The sequence below is a fragment of the Indicator indicator genome, chromosome 10 (genome assembly GCF_027791375.1).
Source record: "Indicator indicator isolate 239-I01 chromosome 10, UM_Iind_1.1, whole genome shotgun sequence".
In the NCBI taxonomy this organism is placed as follows: domain Eukaryota; kingdom Metazoa; phylum Chordata; class Aves; order Piciformes; family Indicatoridae; genus Indicator; species Indicator indicator.
Window position 1 is genome coordinate 9879675 of NC_072019.1, and position 17762 is coordinate 9897436.

General features: G+C 41.4%; 1 protein-coding gene across 1 annotated transcript; it reads right to left on the bottom strand.

The window, feature by feature from the left end:
* Nucleotides 1-9164: 9164 nt before the first annotated feature.
* On the bottom strand, nt 9165-16503 carry LOC128969400 (uricase-like). Its single transcript, XM_054384236.1, has 8 exons — nt 16430-16503; nt 15914-16154; nt 15014-15130; nt 14810-14888; nt 11411-11597; nt 10811-10934; nt 10295-10378; nt 9165-9302 (listed from the first exon to the last, which is right to left on the bottom strand). Exons 1-8 carry the CDS (start codon nt 16501-16503, stop codon nt 9165-9167), a joined length of 1044 nt encoding a protein of 347 aa, XP_054240211.1.
* Nucleotides 16504-17762: the final 1259 nt, after the last annotated feature.

Consider the following 17762-nt stretch of genomic DNA (forward strand, 5'->3'; position numbering starts at 1 on the left):
GGCCCTGGTACAGCAGGTGATTTACCCATAACACCTGTGAGATAGCCCACAGATGGTGCTAAGTACTGTCTGGGCTCACCATCTTCTCTGGCCCAGAAGGTTTTGCAATGACCCCTGAAACGCCGATGTGGGATTGCAATTGTGAGGGTAGGCAGAGTAACTGGGAAGTCAGAAATAAGCAGGAGAGTGTGGTGAAAGTGGAAAGTATATGGGAGGAAATGATGAGAGGATGCAGCTGAGAAGAGAGAAGGTAAGAGTGATGCTTTCTGCTAGGTGATGACAGGATTCAAGGAGAGGAAGGAGAAGCTACTGTAATCTTGTGCTTTGGTGGTGGCCCTGCCTTCACTTCTGATTTGGGCAAGTGAGACGTGACTGCTGATGCTACAGCACTAGGAAAGCTGCTTATGGTTTCTGGTGTTGAGCTTTGAGAACGGATAAAACCACGATAATAGCTCACAGTGTATCATATGGTACATAAACTATATACAGCAGCATGCGTTCTTGTATACTTTCTAACCTTTACATTGTACAACGTATTTAGAATCTGAGACAAGGTTGTATTCACTGTATCTCTGTCCCTTGTGCTGTGCTCACTTCAGATATCAGTCTGTTAGCAGCAGGTTTGTAAGTCACTGGCTGAACTCTGATTATTTTATTAATACTTTGGTAGTGTCCAGAGATACCTACTGGGAGTAGGGATCTTCTGGAAGACTAGGTTCAAATAGAAAGCATCGTGCCTGCCTTAGGAAGTTTCCAGGTACAATCTGTATCAGGCTAATTACAGGCTGCAATTGGAATGTTATACATGAAGCTCCTTTTAATAGAGAATGATGTATGTTTATGAAAAGGCTTATGTGAAGCAGCTGCATGTAGCAGTCTGAAAGTGCCTACAAGTCCTGTAGAATTATTGTTGAAGAATACATAGCACTACGTTACTAAGGGATGAATTGCATCTTCTTCTTTTGCATCTTTGGTATGGAGTTGACACATTTTGTAGGTCTGTGGATGATGCAGAGTTCAAAATGAAATATTTATTCCTGAGGGAGTAAAAACCTCCACTGTGCATCCGTGAGTGTGAATTTGGCAATTGCTGAGCATTGTTCTTACTTTTAATGTGTTTAAATGAGCAAACGAATTGCATTCAGAAACATCCAGATTGTATTCCCCTTTTGATCAGCATTGCTAACTGGCTCATGTAAGGAGAGGCCTAACAAAGCTTGCTGCAAGTGTGAAAGGCAATGCGGAAGGTGTTGCTCGGAACTGTAACTATTTTCTTTGTTGCCTCTGATCTTTATGGCAGTTTCCTACTGTTCTCTGAGCTTTCTGATGCTGCTGTTCTCTTTGTGCAGGTGACCATTCTGGTGCTGTCTGTTACGTTCTCCTTGCTGTTACTGGAAGAAACAAAAACATGTTTTTAAAAGAGACTGTAGGGATTGAAAGAGGAAGTCAGAGCCAGATTATTTTTAGCTACCATTCCTCTTGCAGAAAACACAGCTGCTGTTGAGATGAGGAAGCAACTGATGGGCATTACTGGATACTGTGTTAATACTCTGGTTCTGAGAATTGCAGAGCTATGCAGGAATCTAGTTTATAACATGCCCTTAATGTGCCTACAACTAGCAAAGTCCTTAAAAAACCTCCCTGTGCTTTGAGTGGCAACTAATCTGATAGGTGTCCAAGTGCCCAGCTGACACTGGGTGTGAGAGTGATGATGGTCTCAGCGCTGCTGGTCTCTGCTTTCACAAGGAACCAGCAATTTAGAGAGCCGCTTCCTTCTCCTGGAGCACAGCAACAGTTGTCTCCCCTGCCCTGCTGCTGGTCAGCAGAACAAAGGGATGTGCTGTAGCCAAGGTCCTCCTCTTCCCCTCTTCGTAATGCCACTAGTACACATCTATCAGAATCTTTCATAGCACTTAAAAAAAAAATCTGAAAGCATTACAGTATGCCTTTTTTGGTATAATGGTTGTGAAACGTGTTGGCGTTATTCATCAGTTCTGATGTTTACTGTCCTCTCAAGCTGTAGATACACAATGCATAGCATGTTCTCTTTGCATCCAAATACAGTGCCACGTACCATGCATAAAGCACACCTAAGGCAGCTGTCAGCAAAGTATATGGACTGTGGCTGTAACTGTCTACCAAGGTCACTTTCTCAACCCAAGAAGGTTGTTCTGTTTGCTTGCTCCAGTCCCTGTGTCTTATTGTTCCCTTTAAAACAGTTTGTTCTAATGTGTCACTTTTTAACAATTTATAAAAAAATTCTCTGCTCTTACAATTCTATTGCAAGACTTGGTAGCTTTAGCAAAGGGAGTAGCCACCCGTGCATGCATCACTCCTGGTTAGAAATGGCACAGGCAAATTGTCACATTAGGCCCTCACTGTCAGTGATCAGTTACTAAATGAATTTTTTCTCTCGTTTTCACTGCTTTTTTCAACATGTTCACATTCTACCAAGTCCTTTTCCTCTTTCTGTCTTTAAAACTCAGCATTTAATTAGTCTGTTATCTTGAACACTCCTCTTTCTACCGTCACACCTAAATTACAATGACATTATTTGAGAAGCAGAGGGTCTTACTTTCTTTGTGTCCAGGGGAAGGTACAAATGGTTTTTGTTTTGGTTTTTGTTTGTTTGGGGTTTGTTTTGTTTTGTTTTATAGCAGTATGCCTAAAATTTGAAGGCCAAGTCTGAACAGGACCAGAAAAATAATTATCTCATTTTATAGAATCATAGAATCAGTCAGGGTTGGAAGGGACCACAAGGATCACCCAGTTCCAACCCCCCTGCCATGGGCAGGGACACCTCACACTAGATCAGGCTGGCCAGAGCCTCATCCAGCCTGGCCTTAAACACCTCCAGGGATGGGGCCCAAACCACCTCCCTGGACAACCCATTCCAGGCTCTCACCACCCTCATGGTGAAGAACTTCTTCCTCACGTCCAGCCTGAATCTCCTCACTTCCAGCTTTATTCCATTCCCCCTAGTCCTGTCACTACTTGATATCCTAAAAAGTCCCTCCCCAGCTTTCTTGTAGGCCCCTTTCAGATATTGAAAAGCCACAATAAGGTCACCTCGGAGCCTTCTCTTCTCCACAGCCACAACTCCTTCAGTCTCTCCTCATAGGAGAGGAGCTCCAGCCCTCTGATCACCCTGGTGGCCCTCCTCTGGACACGTTCCAGCATGTCCAGATCCCTCTTGTTATAGGGGCTCCAGAACTGGATGCAGTACTCCAGGTGGGGTCTCCCCAGAGCTGAGTAGAGGGGGAGAATCACCTCCCTTGACCTGCTGGCCACACTTCTCTTGATGCAGCCCAGGATCTGGTTGGCTTTCTGGGCTGCAAGTGCACACTGACAGCTCATGTTGAGCTTCTCATCCACCAGCACCCCCAAGTCCCTCTCCTCAGGGTTGCTTTCCAGCCAGTCCCTGCCCAGCCTGTATTTGTGCTTGGGATTGCCTTGACCCAGATGCAGGACCCTGCACTTGGTCTTGTTGAACCTCATGAGGTTGGCTTGTGCCCACCTCTCCAGCCTGTCAAGGTCCCTCTGGATGCCATCCTTTCCCTCCAGCATGTCTGCTGCACCACACAGCTTGGTGTCATCAGCAAACTTGCTGAGGGTGCACTCAATGCCACTGTCCATGTTACCAGCAAAGATGTTGAACAAGACAGGTCCCAGGACTGACCCCTGAGGGACTCCGCTTGTCACTGGCCTCCACTGGGACATGGAGCCATTGACAGCCACTCTTTGGGTGCGGCCATCAAGCCAGTTCTTTATCCATCTCGCGGTCCACCCATCAAACCCATGTGTCACAACATTATGTCCATTCTATTTCTTTATTTCCGAGTCAGAACATCAGTTCCTTCCCTTCCAGGTAGGGTTTTGGTGCAAAAGTCTTGTGTGAAATCAATTGACTGTAAATGTGCTTGTGAGCAGTGCAACTGTCAGTAGGCAGCAGGATGACTGGAGTGGTGTAGAGAAGGGTCTACTCTACTCTCACCTTCACCTCAGGGACAATTTACACAGACAATGGATGGGCTTCAGCCTCATCTGACAGAACAAGAAGGTTTAGTGCTTGGAGATGTCAGCCATGAGAGCCTAAGCCATGTCCAGTTCCGTCACACCAAAGACCTTCACCTCTGCATTGCTCAATTTTGACAGCACCTACTCCCAGGGGAGGTGCAGATGGCAATGGCTGTCATCAACCACTGGCACCCTGCAACAGCAGTCTCCATTGGAGCAATGGGCAGACTGATTTAATAAGTGTCTTTCATTCCTGTTGGGAAAGACTCTGTTCTTTTCAATAAATATAACAAGGTCGTTAAATTATTTTTTTCTTACCCCATATATTTAGGGAATTTAGTGATGGATCCCAGATGGATATTCAGCTTACTCCCAGAATAATGTTAGCTGGTAGATACTGTAAATTTGGGGAATGCAGCTGTAACCTCAAACACATGGAGAGCCCAAGAGGAGCACCACAAAGACTGTAAGTGGCCCTTGGTCTCCATGTGAGAGTTTCATTGCTTCTGGAGGCTGCTGGTGAGTACTGGAGACCAAGGTATTTATATGCTGCACTCATGAGCATCTTTGTTACAGGAGCAGTCAACAGTTATAACTGCTGTATCATCAGCTGATCTGCTGATAAGGCAACAACAAATGTCACTGGCAGGCATGCACTCATCTCAAGATGTTCTCTTCCACTGTGCAGATGATTGCTATAATCCAGCTGCCCCTCTATAAACACTGAGCTGTGTTGAGAATGCCCCTGACACTGCAGCAGCTAAATCATTTCAAAAAAGGCAGGGAAGGCTCATCTTTTGCAGGGATGGCTGCTTCAGGAGTAACATTGCGTCGTTACTTTCTCTTGTGCTGGTGGATTTCAGCACAAAGAAGGAACTAGAGTAGGGAATGTATAGTTCAGCTTCTTCCCCTGAAAGAGAAAAGGGAGAACTGTGGAAGTGGGTGTGTGCCTGAGTGTAGTAACACTGATTGACAAGGGTACTCCTTTTCTACTCCCTCCTTCCTTCTGTGTAAATAGGACATGCCAGTTTCCCTGGGGAAATCTCTACCTGGAGATACGTATAATCTAGAAGGTTTGGAAACCCTACAGGAGTGCAAAGCCATTAAAACTTGAGCTCTTGCATGTTCCAGTCAGATGTAGATGTTAATGTAAGAATTGCACCTAATGACTCTCTTGGCAGGCCCCCTCAGAATTCAGGCACTCTGGTTTCTGCCATTATGTTTCCCTCTTCACAAAAGATTTCTCTAACCCTTAATTTTTTTCTAATTTTGAGTGCCTCCAGTATTGTTTGGTTTGGATTTTTGTTTTCAGCTCTGAAGTAGCCAGACAGGAGAGAGACTTGTCCTTACTGATTATTTTCTGTTCTCTCCCTTCTTTGATTTGCCTAATGTTTTAGCTATCACTGTATACCTTTCTCCTCTTCTCTCTACCTCATGTTTCCTGTTCATCTCCAAGTCCTTCTCTCTTGTCTTTGTTACCTTATGCTCCCATTCCAGGCTGGCTGGCTGCCCTATGCTCTTCCATCCATCCAGGGCCTGGGCTACAAATGCCTGTCCACACAGGACAGTGGTCAGCTAACAGGACTTGCTGTGGTCAGCTAACAGGACCTTTGCTTCTGCCCCCCTGGTCTGTGAAGGACTCCTCCAGCTCTTTCTGGCAGACAGCAATAGGGTCTGTGGCTCTTTCCTGGTTCTCTCCAACACTTGTTTTATTATAAGCATGGCAGAGGTGAACTAGTGTCCTGCTATGTAATTTGGGATGGATCTTGAAGGTGAACATGGCAGGCTTCAATTCAAAGCAGCCAAGGGTTCTCAAGTCTGTAGTGAAACTACATAACAACTAACCCTAGCTCATTTCTCACTTGATTGCCATAGGTCAGTCATACACCAGATTATCCAGCAAGCCATTTACACATACATTAAAAAAAAAAGTGTACTAAGGGGACCAGGAGTGCCTGCATACATTCAGGTCCATGTGTGTGTGTCTTTCCTTTCTCAACTTGCTATGAATGGCAATATTTAATCTCAAGAATCAGAAAAAAAGTTTATATCCTAATTATAGCTAACTTGTGTTTTGACTATTTTGGTCCTGTAACTGGAGACATTTCATAGGTTTCCTTTCTAGCTACAGCGATGTGCTTTCCAGGATAGTTGCCTGTTGCACATACACAAATAGTGGGATTCTAACTTTCAAAGTGTTTATACTGAGATTCCAGCCAGAAAGGGTTTTCTGGTCACTTTAAGTCATCTCAGTTCAGTTTATTATTCTGTATTCCTGATAAAAGCAAGAGATAAAAAAGGGGGAAAAAACCCTAAAACAAAACCTCCACACATAAAACACCTCACAAAACAAACAAAAAACCCCCCACAACAACTTTGAAGTTGGCTCTAATACTTGATAAAACCTGACAGGTTTAAATGTGTGTTGGAAAGCTGGTAGCCTGAAAATATATCTATCTATCTATCTATCTCTATATATATATACATATACATGGAATAATACAAGCAGTGGACATTGTACTGGCCCTGAAAGTGACATTTCATCTTTGCTTCAGATATTGGCTAATGCGTTTAGCTAGTGTATTTTATCTGTGACATTAGCAGTGCATTGAGCATGATCAGCAGCTGAGGATGATTGTGGTTGGATTGTTCTAGACAGCTATCAGGATTGAACAGAAGCAGAACCTGAAAGAATTGGATGCTAAAATTATGTTTGTATACTTGAAAGTACCCTGTTTCTTGGTAGGAGGCTTCAGGCCCTGTAAGCCATTGGGATATAGCCCAGGACCAGCAAGGTTCATGTTATCAGCAAGAAGATGTATTCTAAATTGCAGGTTTATGATCTGCAAGCTGCTGCTCATTTTTGTCAAGTGTGATTTCATCAGCAAAACATCACAGATGCCTCCCAGTAGCACACAGTAAGCAATTTGAATAGCTCCTCACTAAGAGAACTGGGGGGGAAAGAAATACCTCTTTCAGTTAAAACAATTCAAGTCCATTGTAGAGTCTGAATGTAGTGAAGCCAGAGGGTCAGGTTTCAGACAGGTCCAAGCCCCATTTTCAAAAATGAATGATACTGTTGTTAGCTGAATAAATAAAGGTCATATGGAAAAGAGAGGCTGCTTCTGATTGCTTGAGTACCTTCTGCCCATGTTAAGTGGGCACACAGGTTTGCAGTGCTGGAGGAAGATATGCCGAGATGCCTTTAAAAACTTGCTGAATGTCTGTAGTCTGTGGAGGTTTTTAGAAATCACATTGCATGTGTGTCTATGTGTGCTTGTTGCCACAGTTAAAGTAAACAACTGCTTGCTGCTTTGTGTCCTCATTCTGCCATGAAGGTTAGTCCACTACTACCTTACAAGCCCACAAATGAAGCAAAAATAGTAATGAAGGAAATTTTCTGCCTAATGCAATAAATTTCTCATAAGCTGGAAAGGAAGTGGGCTGTGAATGTCTGCCTTCTTTAGGAAGATGCAAACGGTGAAATGTTCAGTAAAATCCTTTCTCATCTATTTGTCCATCTATTGGTAGTGAACTCTCATTTGGAACCAGACTATCACTTACTGAAGGTAAAACTGTCTGAACTAAAACATTTCTTTTACTGATGTTTGCATTTATAGATCAGTAGTAAATGCTTTCACTTCGTATTTGTTAAACAGTCAAATGCTAGGGTTTTTTTTGATGTTGCTCTTTATTTGCCCTTACAAGATATATTAATAAATTACAAGCACCTAAGAATAGCAGAAATAGCAAGATAAAGCCCATGAGTACAATATGATACAAGCCAGTGAGGTAAGAAAGAATGTCCCCAACAAAAGCTAGAAGTGTTGTAAATAAAACTTTCAGAATTGGTTAGTAACCAGAAATCAGTGTATCTGGGACAGCTTCATTCCATGGTGTCATTTGTTCTACTGTTTTTCAGGAGGTATCTCAGGCTTGTGAACAGTGTCCTCCCTTTGCATCTGTTGTGTCCTACTCACCAAGTCAAGTAGTTCCTATCTTGAAAAGCACCTCGAAAATGTCACATGGTGCAAAACATGTTCCTTATTTTCATTGCCTGTGAATTTAATGATTGCCTTCAGAGGAATACTGCAGTTCTGCCAAACTGAGAAAGCACATAGGCAACTGAATTGCAGTTTTCAGGAGTAACTTTGGGCACTTCCCGTTGGATTTGCACTTTGTCACATGGAGTCTATGAAAATGACACTTGGAGAAAATAAGAGCAGCAGTTAGAAGCTGCCAGAAGTTGAGCAGGATTTCTGTTGCAAATGTGGTAGCTGCAGTTTTTAAGATAAGAACTGTTGGCTGTATAGTTTTATTTCTACGTTCAAAGCTATCACCTGGGGTAACTAAGATACATGTTGTCTATCTGTCTAGCTTTCTCCCTGCCCCTCCCAAAAGTAATAGGGTTACTTAGTTTGACTTCTGCCTGCTCAGAAGTCATGATAAGATTCTTAGGCTAAGGAACACTATTTAATTAATCTTACAGACATAGTTCCAAACCTCAAGCACCTCAATGATTAATACAAAAGTAATTATATAGTAACTGTAGCAAAGAAATTAGTCAACAGCTGTTACTATTCACTCTGTAAAGGAGACATGAGAGAGACTTTCTTTTTTTTTTTTTTTTTTTCCTTTTCATTTCCTTCACAAGGAAATCAGTGTCTGACTGATTCCCTGTTCAGTTACTGGGTCAGCTCTGTAGATCAGTGCGGCAGCAAGGGGTCGTGACAGATTATGTCAATGAAGCATCTGGTCTTGTGCCTGTATATTCATTTTACTGAAGCAATATTAATAAATAGAATGTGGAGGGTTGCTGATTGGATGCATCAGAAGCATGTTGCAGACATTATCAAATTAATTGTTTCATTAAGAGGTCTGGGAATTGTCAGTTTAAAAATTAATTTACTATAATGTTTCCATCTGGGATTTTCAAAAGAGTGTAGGGGATTTCAATCTGCAAATCACACTGAGATTCAGAGACAGACTTTGTTTTCTGAATTCCTGAGGGTCCTTCAGAAATCTCAACCTCAGGAGTTCATAGAGGAGAAAACAGTCAGCAATGGAAGAGGCCAATAAGGAGTATATGTTGATAGGAAAGCCATACTGCTAAGTTTATCAGGAAGGTGTGAGTGTAGCCAGGCGATTTAGTTTCCATGGGCAGCTGCCAGTCCAAAGTGACTTTGCCTCTCATCTTTTATCACATGGCCTTGTGCTTCTAGGAACTTCTTCCTGCCAAGTGTGCAAGCACAGGAGCCATATGGAGTTTCCACTGGAACGAGAACCTGAGGAGAATGAGTGCAAACACAGAGGTCATTTTTGAGACAGAAATGTGCCATCACCATCACAGCAGAAACTGCAGGTAGTCATTTCCTCATAAAACCATGCCTAAGCCTATTCTTTCTCTTATGAACATCAATGGTAGATGTTGCTCTTATCTGAAAAGTGAAAGTGGATCTATAATATCCACCTAAAAGAGGGCAAGTGTAGGACGGGATGGGAGCAGAATCACAAGACTTAAGACGAAAGACTAAAGCACAAACAAAGTATAGGCCATTGATGCAAGATGGAATAACCCAGTTTCTCTCTATTGTATGACAATAACAGACTTTCAGCTGGACTTGGCTGTCAGCTAGAGCAGCTGTGGAGGGAGAAGCACATATCTGTCATCCCTTTCTTCTCTCACCCTCTGCCTGATCCCAGTCTTATACCTTATCCAGAGCTGCACCAACCTGCTTTGGTTCCTAATGGCTACAGAAACATCCCTTTACTGTTCCCTTACCGTGCTGGTCTTCTGTCATCTAGAGCTAGCCTACAACCTAGCTAACTTACTTTGTAACCCCACTGCACCAGAGATGCTCCCTGGCCTCAGTGGGGCAGAAAGAGGAACCATGGTGGGCTTACTTTTCACATGACCTGGCTATGTGAAAGGATTCCATGATGTGTTCTGCTTGGTTGAAACTGCACAGGTTGACATTATAACCGGAAGTCAAATTCAGTGGAGAAAACTGGAATGATTTTTCAGAGGTAGTCTCTGTTACAGATCCCTTTTGATCTCCAAAGCATTCCACTGTTCTTCTTTAGCTTTTATGAACAACACATGAAGCCAGTTATCCTTCTGTAAATCTCAGTGTAAATCTCTTTTAGAGGTAACGTGGAGCTTTCACTGGGGCTGGGGGGAGGAAACTGCTCTGTTTATTCTATGCAGAACTGCTGTGCTTTAAGGCTGAGTATTTCTAAAGAGTCCAGGCAAGTTGTGTTTGGAGTGTTTACTTACTTCTTTGTCATTGGTCAAGCCTAGATTTGTCATGTCTACAACATTATAAAAAGTGTTGTTCAAGACGACTTCTATGACCTGTACCTGAAACCATAAAAACAGATGAGACAATGAATTAGGGCACCTTTTCAGCCAACAGCCTGGCAGTCTTTTCAGTCATTGTAAAGAAAAATGATGAAACCCTCCACCTTCCTGACAGATACAGTTGATCAAACACAATCTATTGAACATGTAGACAGTGTTGTACCATCCCTTTCGCTTTCACTCGTGTCCTGCCAAACACTGAGAGGTATTCTTCCCCATTGTATTCATGTCTGGGAATCAGTGTAAGAACTTCTCAGAAAGTTGTTTGTTGTTTTGTTTTTTTTCCCCCAGACCATTTAGCTGTACCACCAAACAGTTTCTAGTCTTACTTAAAACTGCTAGAGGAAGTATTAGGCTTATTTTGGTCTTCTCAGTGGTCTGATTAACTTTCACTATTTTTTAATAAAACATCAGCAGGAGGAAATAAGATACCTCTGGCACTTTGGAAAGGATGAACATCTGGATAGAGTTGACAGTTTTCTGGTAAGAGGGTGAATATTCGCCGCAGTCGGGTGGCCCAGAAAAGGCTTCAAGGATACATTCACGGACTTTGTTCCTAGAGGTAACACAAGTGCTTACAAAACCTTGTTTCAGCTCTCTCTGTCCAGATCCATAATGTTTTACTGTGATCTTTGATTGTTTTATTTTCTCAATCTTTTCTGACAAGTACATAGCACATGGGATTATATGAAAAAGCTATGTCTTTGTCCTCCCCCTCCCCAGCTGTGTAATTCACAAGTAGGTATTTTGATAAAAATATTTGACAAATTAGTTGTTAGTTTGTTCTCCTGAAGGGTTCTGTACTGAACATGGAACTTCACATTTAAATACTGTCCCTTAATGCACCATCAGAGAGACAGTATCTCTTAAAGGCATGTCTCCCACCCCTCCTAACAAGCACTTAACACTGCCACTGAGAGCTGTGAGAGTGGCTGGTGTGCAGCAACTGCAGGCCTGGCCTTTACAGCTGCAGTATAGAGAGACTTCAGGGTTACAGATTAGGTAATAGATGTTATTTGATTTGGTTTATACCATATGCAGTCAAAATCAAAATCCTTGCATTCGCTGTATAACCACTTGCAAAATAACTCCCCACATAAAATCCTGTCTTTCCTTTCAGGGAGTGTGGTGTGTTCATTCTTATAGAAGCCTTCAAATCCCGACTGTGTTGTCTTCATAAGTTTCAGATCTTTAATTCCAGCATAAACAACCAGAGGACCTGTGATCCAAAAATACAAGACAAAATGAGCCCCTTTTCAGACAGAGAGAAAGAAACCCCTGGTGCATGCTTGCAGTGACAGTTCCAGAGCCATGAAACAGTCTCTCCAGGACTCACTTGTGTGCTTCTGTAGCAAGCCTAGCTACCTTAAAAATATTTTTTTCTGCATGCTGATGTTAGTGGAAAGGTAAGAAACAGGACAGAAGCTAGTGAAATCAGAGCTCAGACTAGGAAATGGAAAATTCTGTCAAGTGATTTGCAGTCAGGGAGAGCTGTGACCATGCGTTATTTCCCCTCCTTGGAGCTGGGACATGCATTGGGTTGACTCTCACTGATGTCAGTTTGGAGACCACTAATTGCTGTAAAGGGAAACAAATAGGCTAGTAGTGCTGCAGTGTACAAGAGATGTGTTATCAGCCTTTTCAGGTGACATAAATGAATGTAGAAACTCTCTGTACAAAGACTTGGAGCCTTAGTCAGAAATTTGCTTCCCTTTCTGTTGTGAGTTTTGCATCTGTAAGAATGAGAGGGTGAGGAGGCAATGCAAATCCCTGCAGTTCAGCTAATTAGCAGGAACTGGCACTGATACAGATGCCACCCACAGGTTCAAACTGGCACTGTTTTTGCTCTTAGCCACTATTTATAAAGTGCTCTTGTAAATCACTGCTGCATGAGTGAATTATCATCTAAAGACCAAACAGTTTTGTCCTGATCAAAAAAGGTTTGACAAACCTTTAGGACAGCAGTTAAACAGTAAGTGGCCAGTCATTCAGAGCACACCAAACTGATAACTGAAAGCTTCACTGACCAGAGTTGCCAAAAAAGAAAATTCAGAAAAGAGGAACCTTATGGCATGTAGGTGTGCAGATAGGCAATGGCTGAAGCCCAAAGCTGGTATTTCTGTGCTGCTTTTGGAGCTCACACTAGTTAGTTCAAAATTAATTCTTGAATATGTCTGGCATGTAGTAATCCTGCCTTGGACTGGGAAGACTGACAGTCTCTGTCTTTAAACTGTGTCTTCGCAGGAATTTATACAGGAAATAACTCCACTGTTATGGATTTAATTCCACAAGATTAAATTTCACTACATTATGTGATTGTTTACAGGTTTGGGCTTTTAAACTGCTCTGTCACTAGAAATTATCAAAACTGCATTTCATCTATTTCTTCTCTTGTATACATATTTGGTTTTAGTTAGTCCAAGGAGGTGTATTTATAATTCTGTGTAATCCTCTTGTTATAACTAAAGGTTTTAAAACAAAAGACAAGGCTCTTCTTGGACAGGATATTCTGGAGTTTATTCAGATCTTGATGAATTCATTGCTTGGCTATAAGATTGTAACACACAAGTATTAAGGTAGGGCAGACACTATCAGCAAACTTGGAGATATATTTACCTCGTATTTAAATACACAGCTTCTTTGAAGGAAGTCCTCAAAGTGAATGATTTACTGAAAGGCTGGCTGGCTGGCTGTGTAGCAATCAACCTGAAACTTGCATTGAAGAATATAATGCCTAGGCAAAGTTTTACAGGTGAACAGCCTGTGCTGTGCTTTCAGTATGTTTTGTGCTTGTGCTGTGCTCAATTGTCAAATGTTGACTTTAAGTTACTTATGATGTTTTCAATTTCCAAAAAACCCTGAGCCTTTTATCTGCTGATATAATAGCAAAGAATAAGCCTATAATTCTATTAAGCCTCGCTAGGTTTCTTGTAATAATAAGAAAAGTGTTAAAAGATAGGATTAACTGAGAAATAAATTTCTGTGTCTGGCTGATAAGTTCACAGGAGGATGCTAAAGATAGAGAAGGTTCTCTTATAAGAAAAATTAAAAGGATTTGAAAATCCTCTCTTTGATTATTGTTCACCTAGGCAGGTTATCCTAAAGAAACAGCTAAAGGACTACATGAAGGGAAGATTAAGGAGGAAAAGCAGTTTCCTCAGTAAGCCTTAAAGGTTTTTTGTTTGTGTAGAACCTGAAATTGCAGAATTTCATGCTGAATTTTCAATTGAATCTGTTAAGAGCAGCAGTTCAATTGAATCTATGTTAAGAGCAGAAGTTCTTGAAGAAATTGAATTCTGGATTCTTTTCTTAACATTTTCCAGAAAGCAAAATGAATAGTATTGAGGCTACAAAAAATAGAGCAGTAATTAGCATTACTGGGAATATTAACAATGATCAGGCCAAGAGGCACTGAAGACTTGTACAAACTCTCTTTCTTTCAGGAGGAATACAGGGACAGTGCTAAAATGCACCTTTCAGAACTCATGTCTTGTCTGCAGGTGAAACTGGTCTTGACATTGGACCTAACCCTGATATGTTGAGAAAATAGAGAGAGAGGGTTGGATGGAAAATAGTTCTAAGTTATATTAAGGCAGTAATAGATAGGTGCTGAACTGATGCCTAAAACCTTTAAACTCCCTGTGTGAAGCAATGTAGTGGTCTCAGTTCAGTTCCCAGTAATCTGAGAGATGGGTTAAATGAAACACCAACACCGTGAGACTGAATTTATGCTCTTGCCGTGAGTCAGTTTTTACACTCCCTTTGGAATGCCAATTTCCTGTCAGATAGTTGAGCTCGAAAGCTCATGTCTTCCAAATGTCACTAAAGCTCTTAGTGAAGATGAACAGTGTTTTGTGCATGGCATGCAAAAAATGGCATGCTCTAAAATATTACCATGTGAAAAATTGTTTGCACGTAGAGTTGAATGCTCACGATAAATTTAAGCCAGCCTGATTTGCGGCAATGAAATTGCATCTTCCTTAGAAGTAAAACCAAGCCATGTTGACAGCTTTTGAACGTAACTGCAACCTAGCCAATTGGCCCACAGCAGTGTGGTTTCATGATACTCTCTCTATATATATATTCTCTGAGAATAGTGAGACGGTAGACTATAGTATAATGTAAAAAAGTAAGCAGCCCATTCTCAGAAGCCTTTTAAAACCTGTGTCAATATATAGCAGTTCTGCAGGATGTGCTGTTGTAACCATTAAAAGTAAAGGATACACATATAAATGTGAGCTAGATTAGCAGTTCAGCCAGGTCTCAGAGATAAGGACTGCAGCATTAGGACACCATTCTTTGGTTTAGATCTCTGGAATGGTTTGGTTGTGCTATAAGCCCTGTAACACCATTAGTATCTCTAAAGCCATCTTCATCTCATAGGTGGAAATATTTACAAGGAGTAGGGGAAGCTGCAAATTCTTTTCTCACCATTTCTGCACTGCTCAGCTTCACAAAAACGGATCCCTTCAGGAGCGCATATGAATGAGTGGATGTGGGGAACACCATTCTGCAGTTTAGAGCAGACATGTAAGTAAAAGTGCAGTAAATACCATCTTAACTTGAAAACATGAACTAAGGGAGTCATGTATGGCTCCAGAATAAACAAACTAAATGCATTAGCCTTTGAGATACCTGATATTGACGTCGCCATGGTACTTCTTGAATGTAGGTTTTGACATATGCCACTTGGCAAAACGTTGTCATGAAGTGTTTGCAGATATCTATGGCAAATTGTTCTAAAGTTGGGATCTAAGGCAGCAAACAGTATTATTAGAAAGAAGCAATTACCTTATGTACAAAAGTATATAGTTCTGATTGTTGTAAATATTTGGGAAGGATCAATGTTGTTAAAAGCAGAGATTTCTCTCACTTGTGGTTTGTGCACTGTGACCAGTCATTTGATCAGCTTACAGCAATATACTAGAAACAGCAGCTGCAGAGCAATGTCAAAAATCTCCCTTTCTGTGGTACAGCAAGCTGCAAAGAGACTGCTGCAGAAGCCTTATGCTTTGAAAATACAATGCTGAAATAATCCTAACAATGCTTTCATTAAGCTTTACAAGCTAAAGATTGTAACAATGCTTTCATTAAGCTTTACAAGCTGAGACAATTTACACTATAGATTCTTACTATTGGTAGATGCCACTAAAGGAAGTAAGAGCACAGTTAACAGAATTAAGGGAAGCCTCACATAATTTGAGACCTGTTTAAAAAGGCTATATAGGAATAACACAGTATTATGTGCTATTAGATTTAAAAAAAAATATGTATCTTATGGCACAAATCTACAAAAACAACTGCTAGCTCTATGTGAAAAAAAAATGCTTTGGAAAACTAAGAAGGAGTCCACAAGGATAAACACTGGAGAAGCAGAAATTCCCAAATGACTGAAGGTTGACTTTATTGCTGATCTAATGTGCCAATAAGGGTAGAGATTGCTTTGATGCGTTTTGAAAATAAAAAGTTAGTATAAAAAACATTTCCAAGTGAGGTCATAAGAAACAACAAGGCTAGTTAAAAAGTAAAAAATACCCCATGTTTTTTGGCCAACACAAGGACAATATTCTTTATGGTGTCTGTAGGTATCACAAAGGAGTTGTTTCCATCCAGGTACTCATGAGCAGAAGTCAGACGGAGATGTGTGCACACTTCCACCTCCTTAACAAAATGCTTCTTGCCTTCTCTATGAAGGCGAAGGAATTTAATTGTATTCTTGCCATATTCACAGTTGAGGACTTCTACATCCTTGATCTGCAGAGAAAATAAGTGACAGCTGTAAAGGAACTCAGGGGAAACCTGACTTCTGGTCAGTCAATGAAACATAAACAATGCTTATGGCCTTTATTTTTGTGGTTACCTGTGTTAATGAAAATATTTCCATTATAAATGACAAAGCCCTGATAGGAAGGGAAAAGACTTTAGGAGGCTATTATTACATTAGTAGCAGCTGTGACAAAATTCTAAAATGTTATAGGGGTAGGTCATCTAACATGAATTACAGTGATCTAGTCTCATTCTCATCTTTGGAGTAGTCCTGACTGTAGGGACCTGCACTGAGTCTCCCCTCTATTATCTCTTTCTGCACCCAGCATGCCCCCGTGACTCAGCAGAGGAACAGCCATGCGCTGAACAGGCAGCCTTCACTTCTGCACCCTCTGTAGTGCTCCAGTGGGGCTGGTCCTGTCCAGCAAGGCTGCCCCCAAAACAGGCATGTGGAGACTTGCTCCAAGGCCAAGTGGAAGTGGTGAGTACCAAAGCAATTCTTCCCTGAGGAGTGAGAAGGTTGCTTTGTAAGCAGGCAGAAGTCCCAAGCAGAAAATGGAAACAGCTGTCACATTCTCGGCTTGCTGTATGTTTTACTACCCCCTGTATGGACCCTGCAGTTCTGCAGCAAGCAAAGAGACTGAGCTGGTCTGGTTGAAAACATTTCCTCACAACCGTGTTACAGTTCTGAGCTCCCATGAAAGGGATTAGAAGAGAGACTGAGCAGCAAAATTCAGGTCTCAATTCACACCTCCCAAATCCTGGCTTTCTGTGGTCGCTGGTTTTGTTTGTGCTAAGGCCTATTCATTTCCATCTTGCTTCTGTGGAACACACCCTGTTTACACCTCTATTACAGTGCTGGAGAGGCTGTGCTAGGAAGGAGAGAAAATACTGTGAAGGCTGTGAGGATTTTTGTTATGCTAAAATATCCAGAGGTTATTGCATTACACTCTCCCCAAGGCTGAAATATCCCATACTTGGTTTCACCATCTTTTAATGTAAATCAGCATCTTGTAATGTAAGCATAATGAGGAGGGAGAAAGAATATTTTTACACACCAAAATAGAAACTGAAGCTTTTTATGCATGAGTTGCTAAATGATTATCAGATGTAAAATTGTTCAATTCAGACATGTTTGTTGCTAAAAGAAATGCTAAGGAACTAAAAAGATAATTTAAAAAGTAATTACTAACTAATTGTAAGTAAATTACTGTGGTTCAGAGAGCAAAACATTTTCCCTGCCTGTCAGCCCCTGTGGGCTCAGTCCCCACAGACAAATGAAGGCTCCCACTGCCCCAGCCAGAACCACACAGGGCTGGGGACTTCACTAAAAAGCCTCTTTGCAGGAGCAATGCAAAGGCTGTGCTCAGCACAAGGGTAGGATGGAGAGGTAGTGAGATGGAAATTATTTTGGTTTAGGTGTCTGAACACCCAGTGTTTTTCAGATAGTTGTTACAAATTCAAATATCAGTCATGCAGCACTAAAAAGAAAACAAAGAGTTTCAGTATCTGCAGCTTGCTGATTTTTTTTTTTTTTAAAGCAGAATACCTTGACTATTCTAAATAGTCAAAGTACTGCTTTAAAAACACAAAGCTAAGTTTTCTCAAAAACATAGCA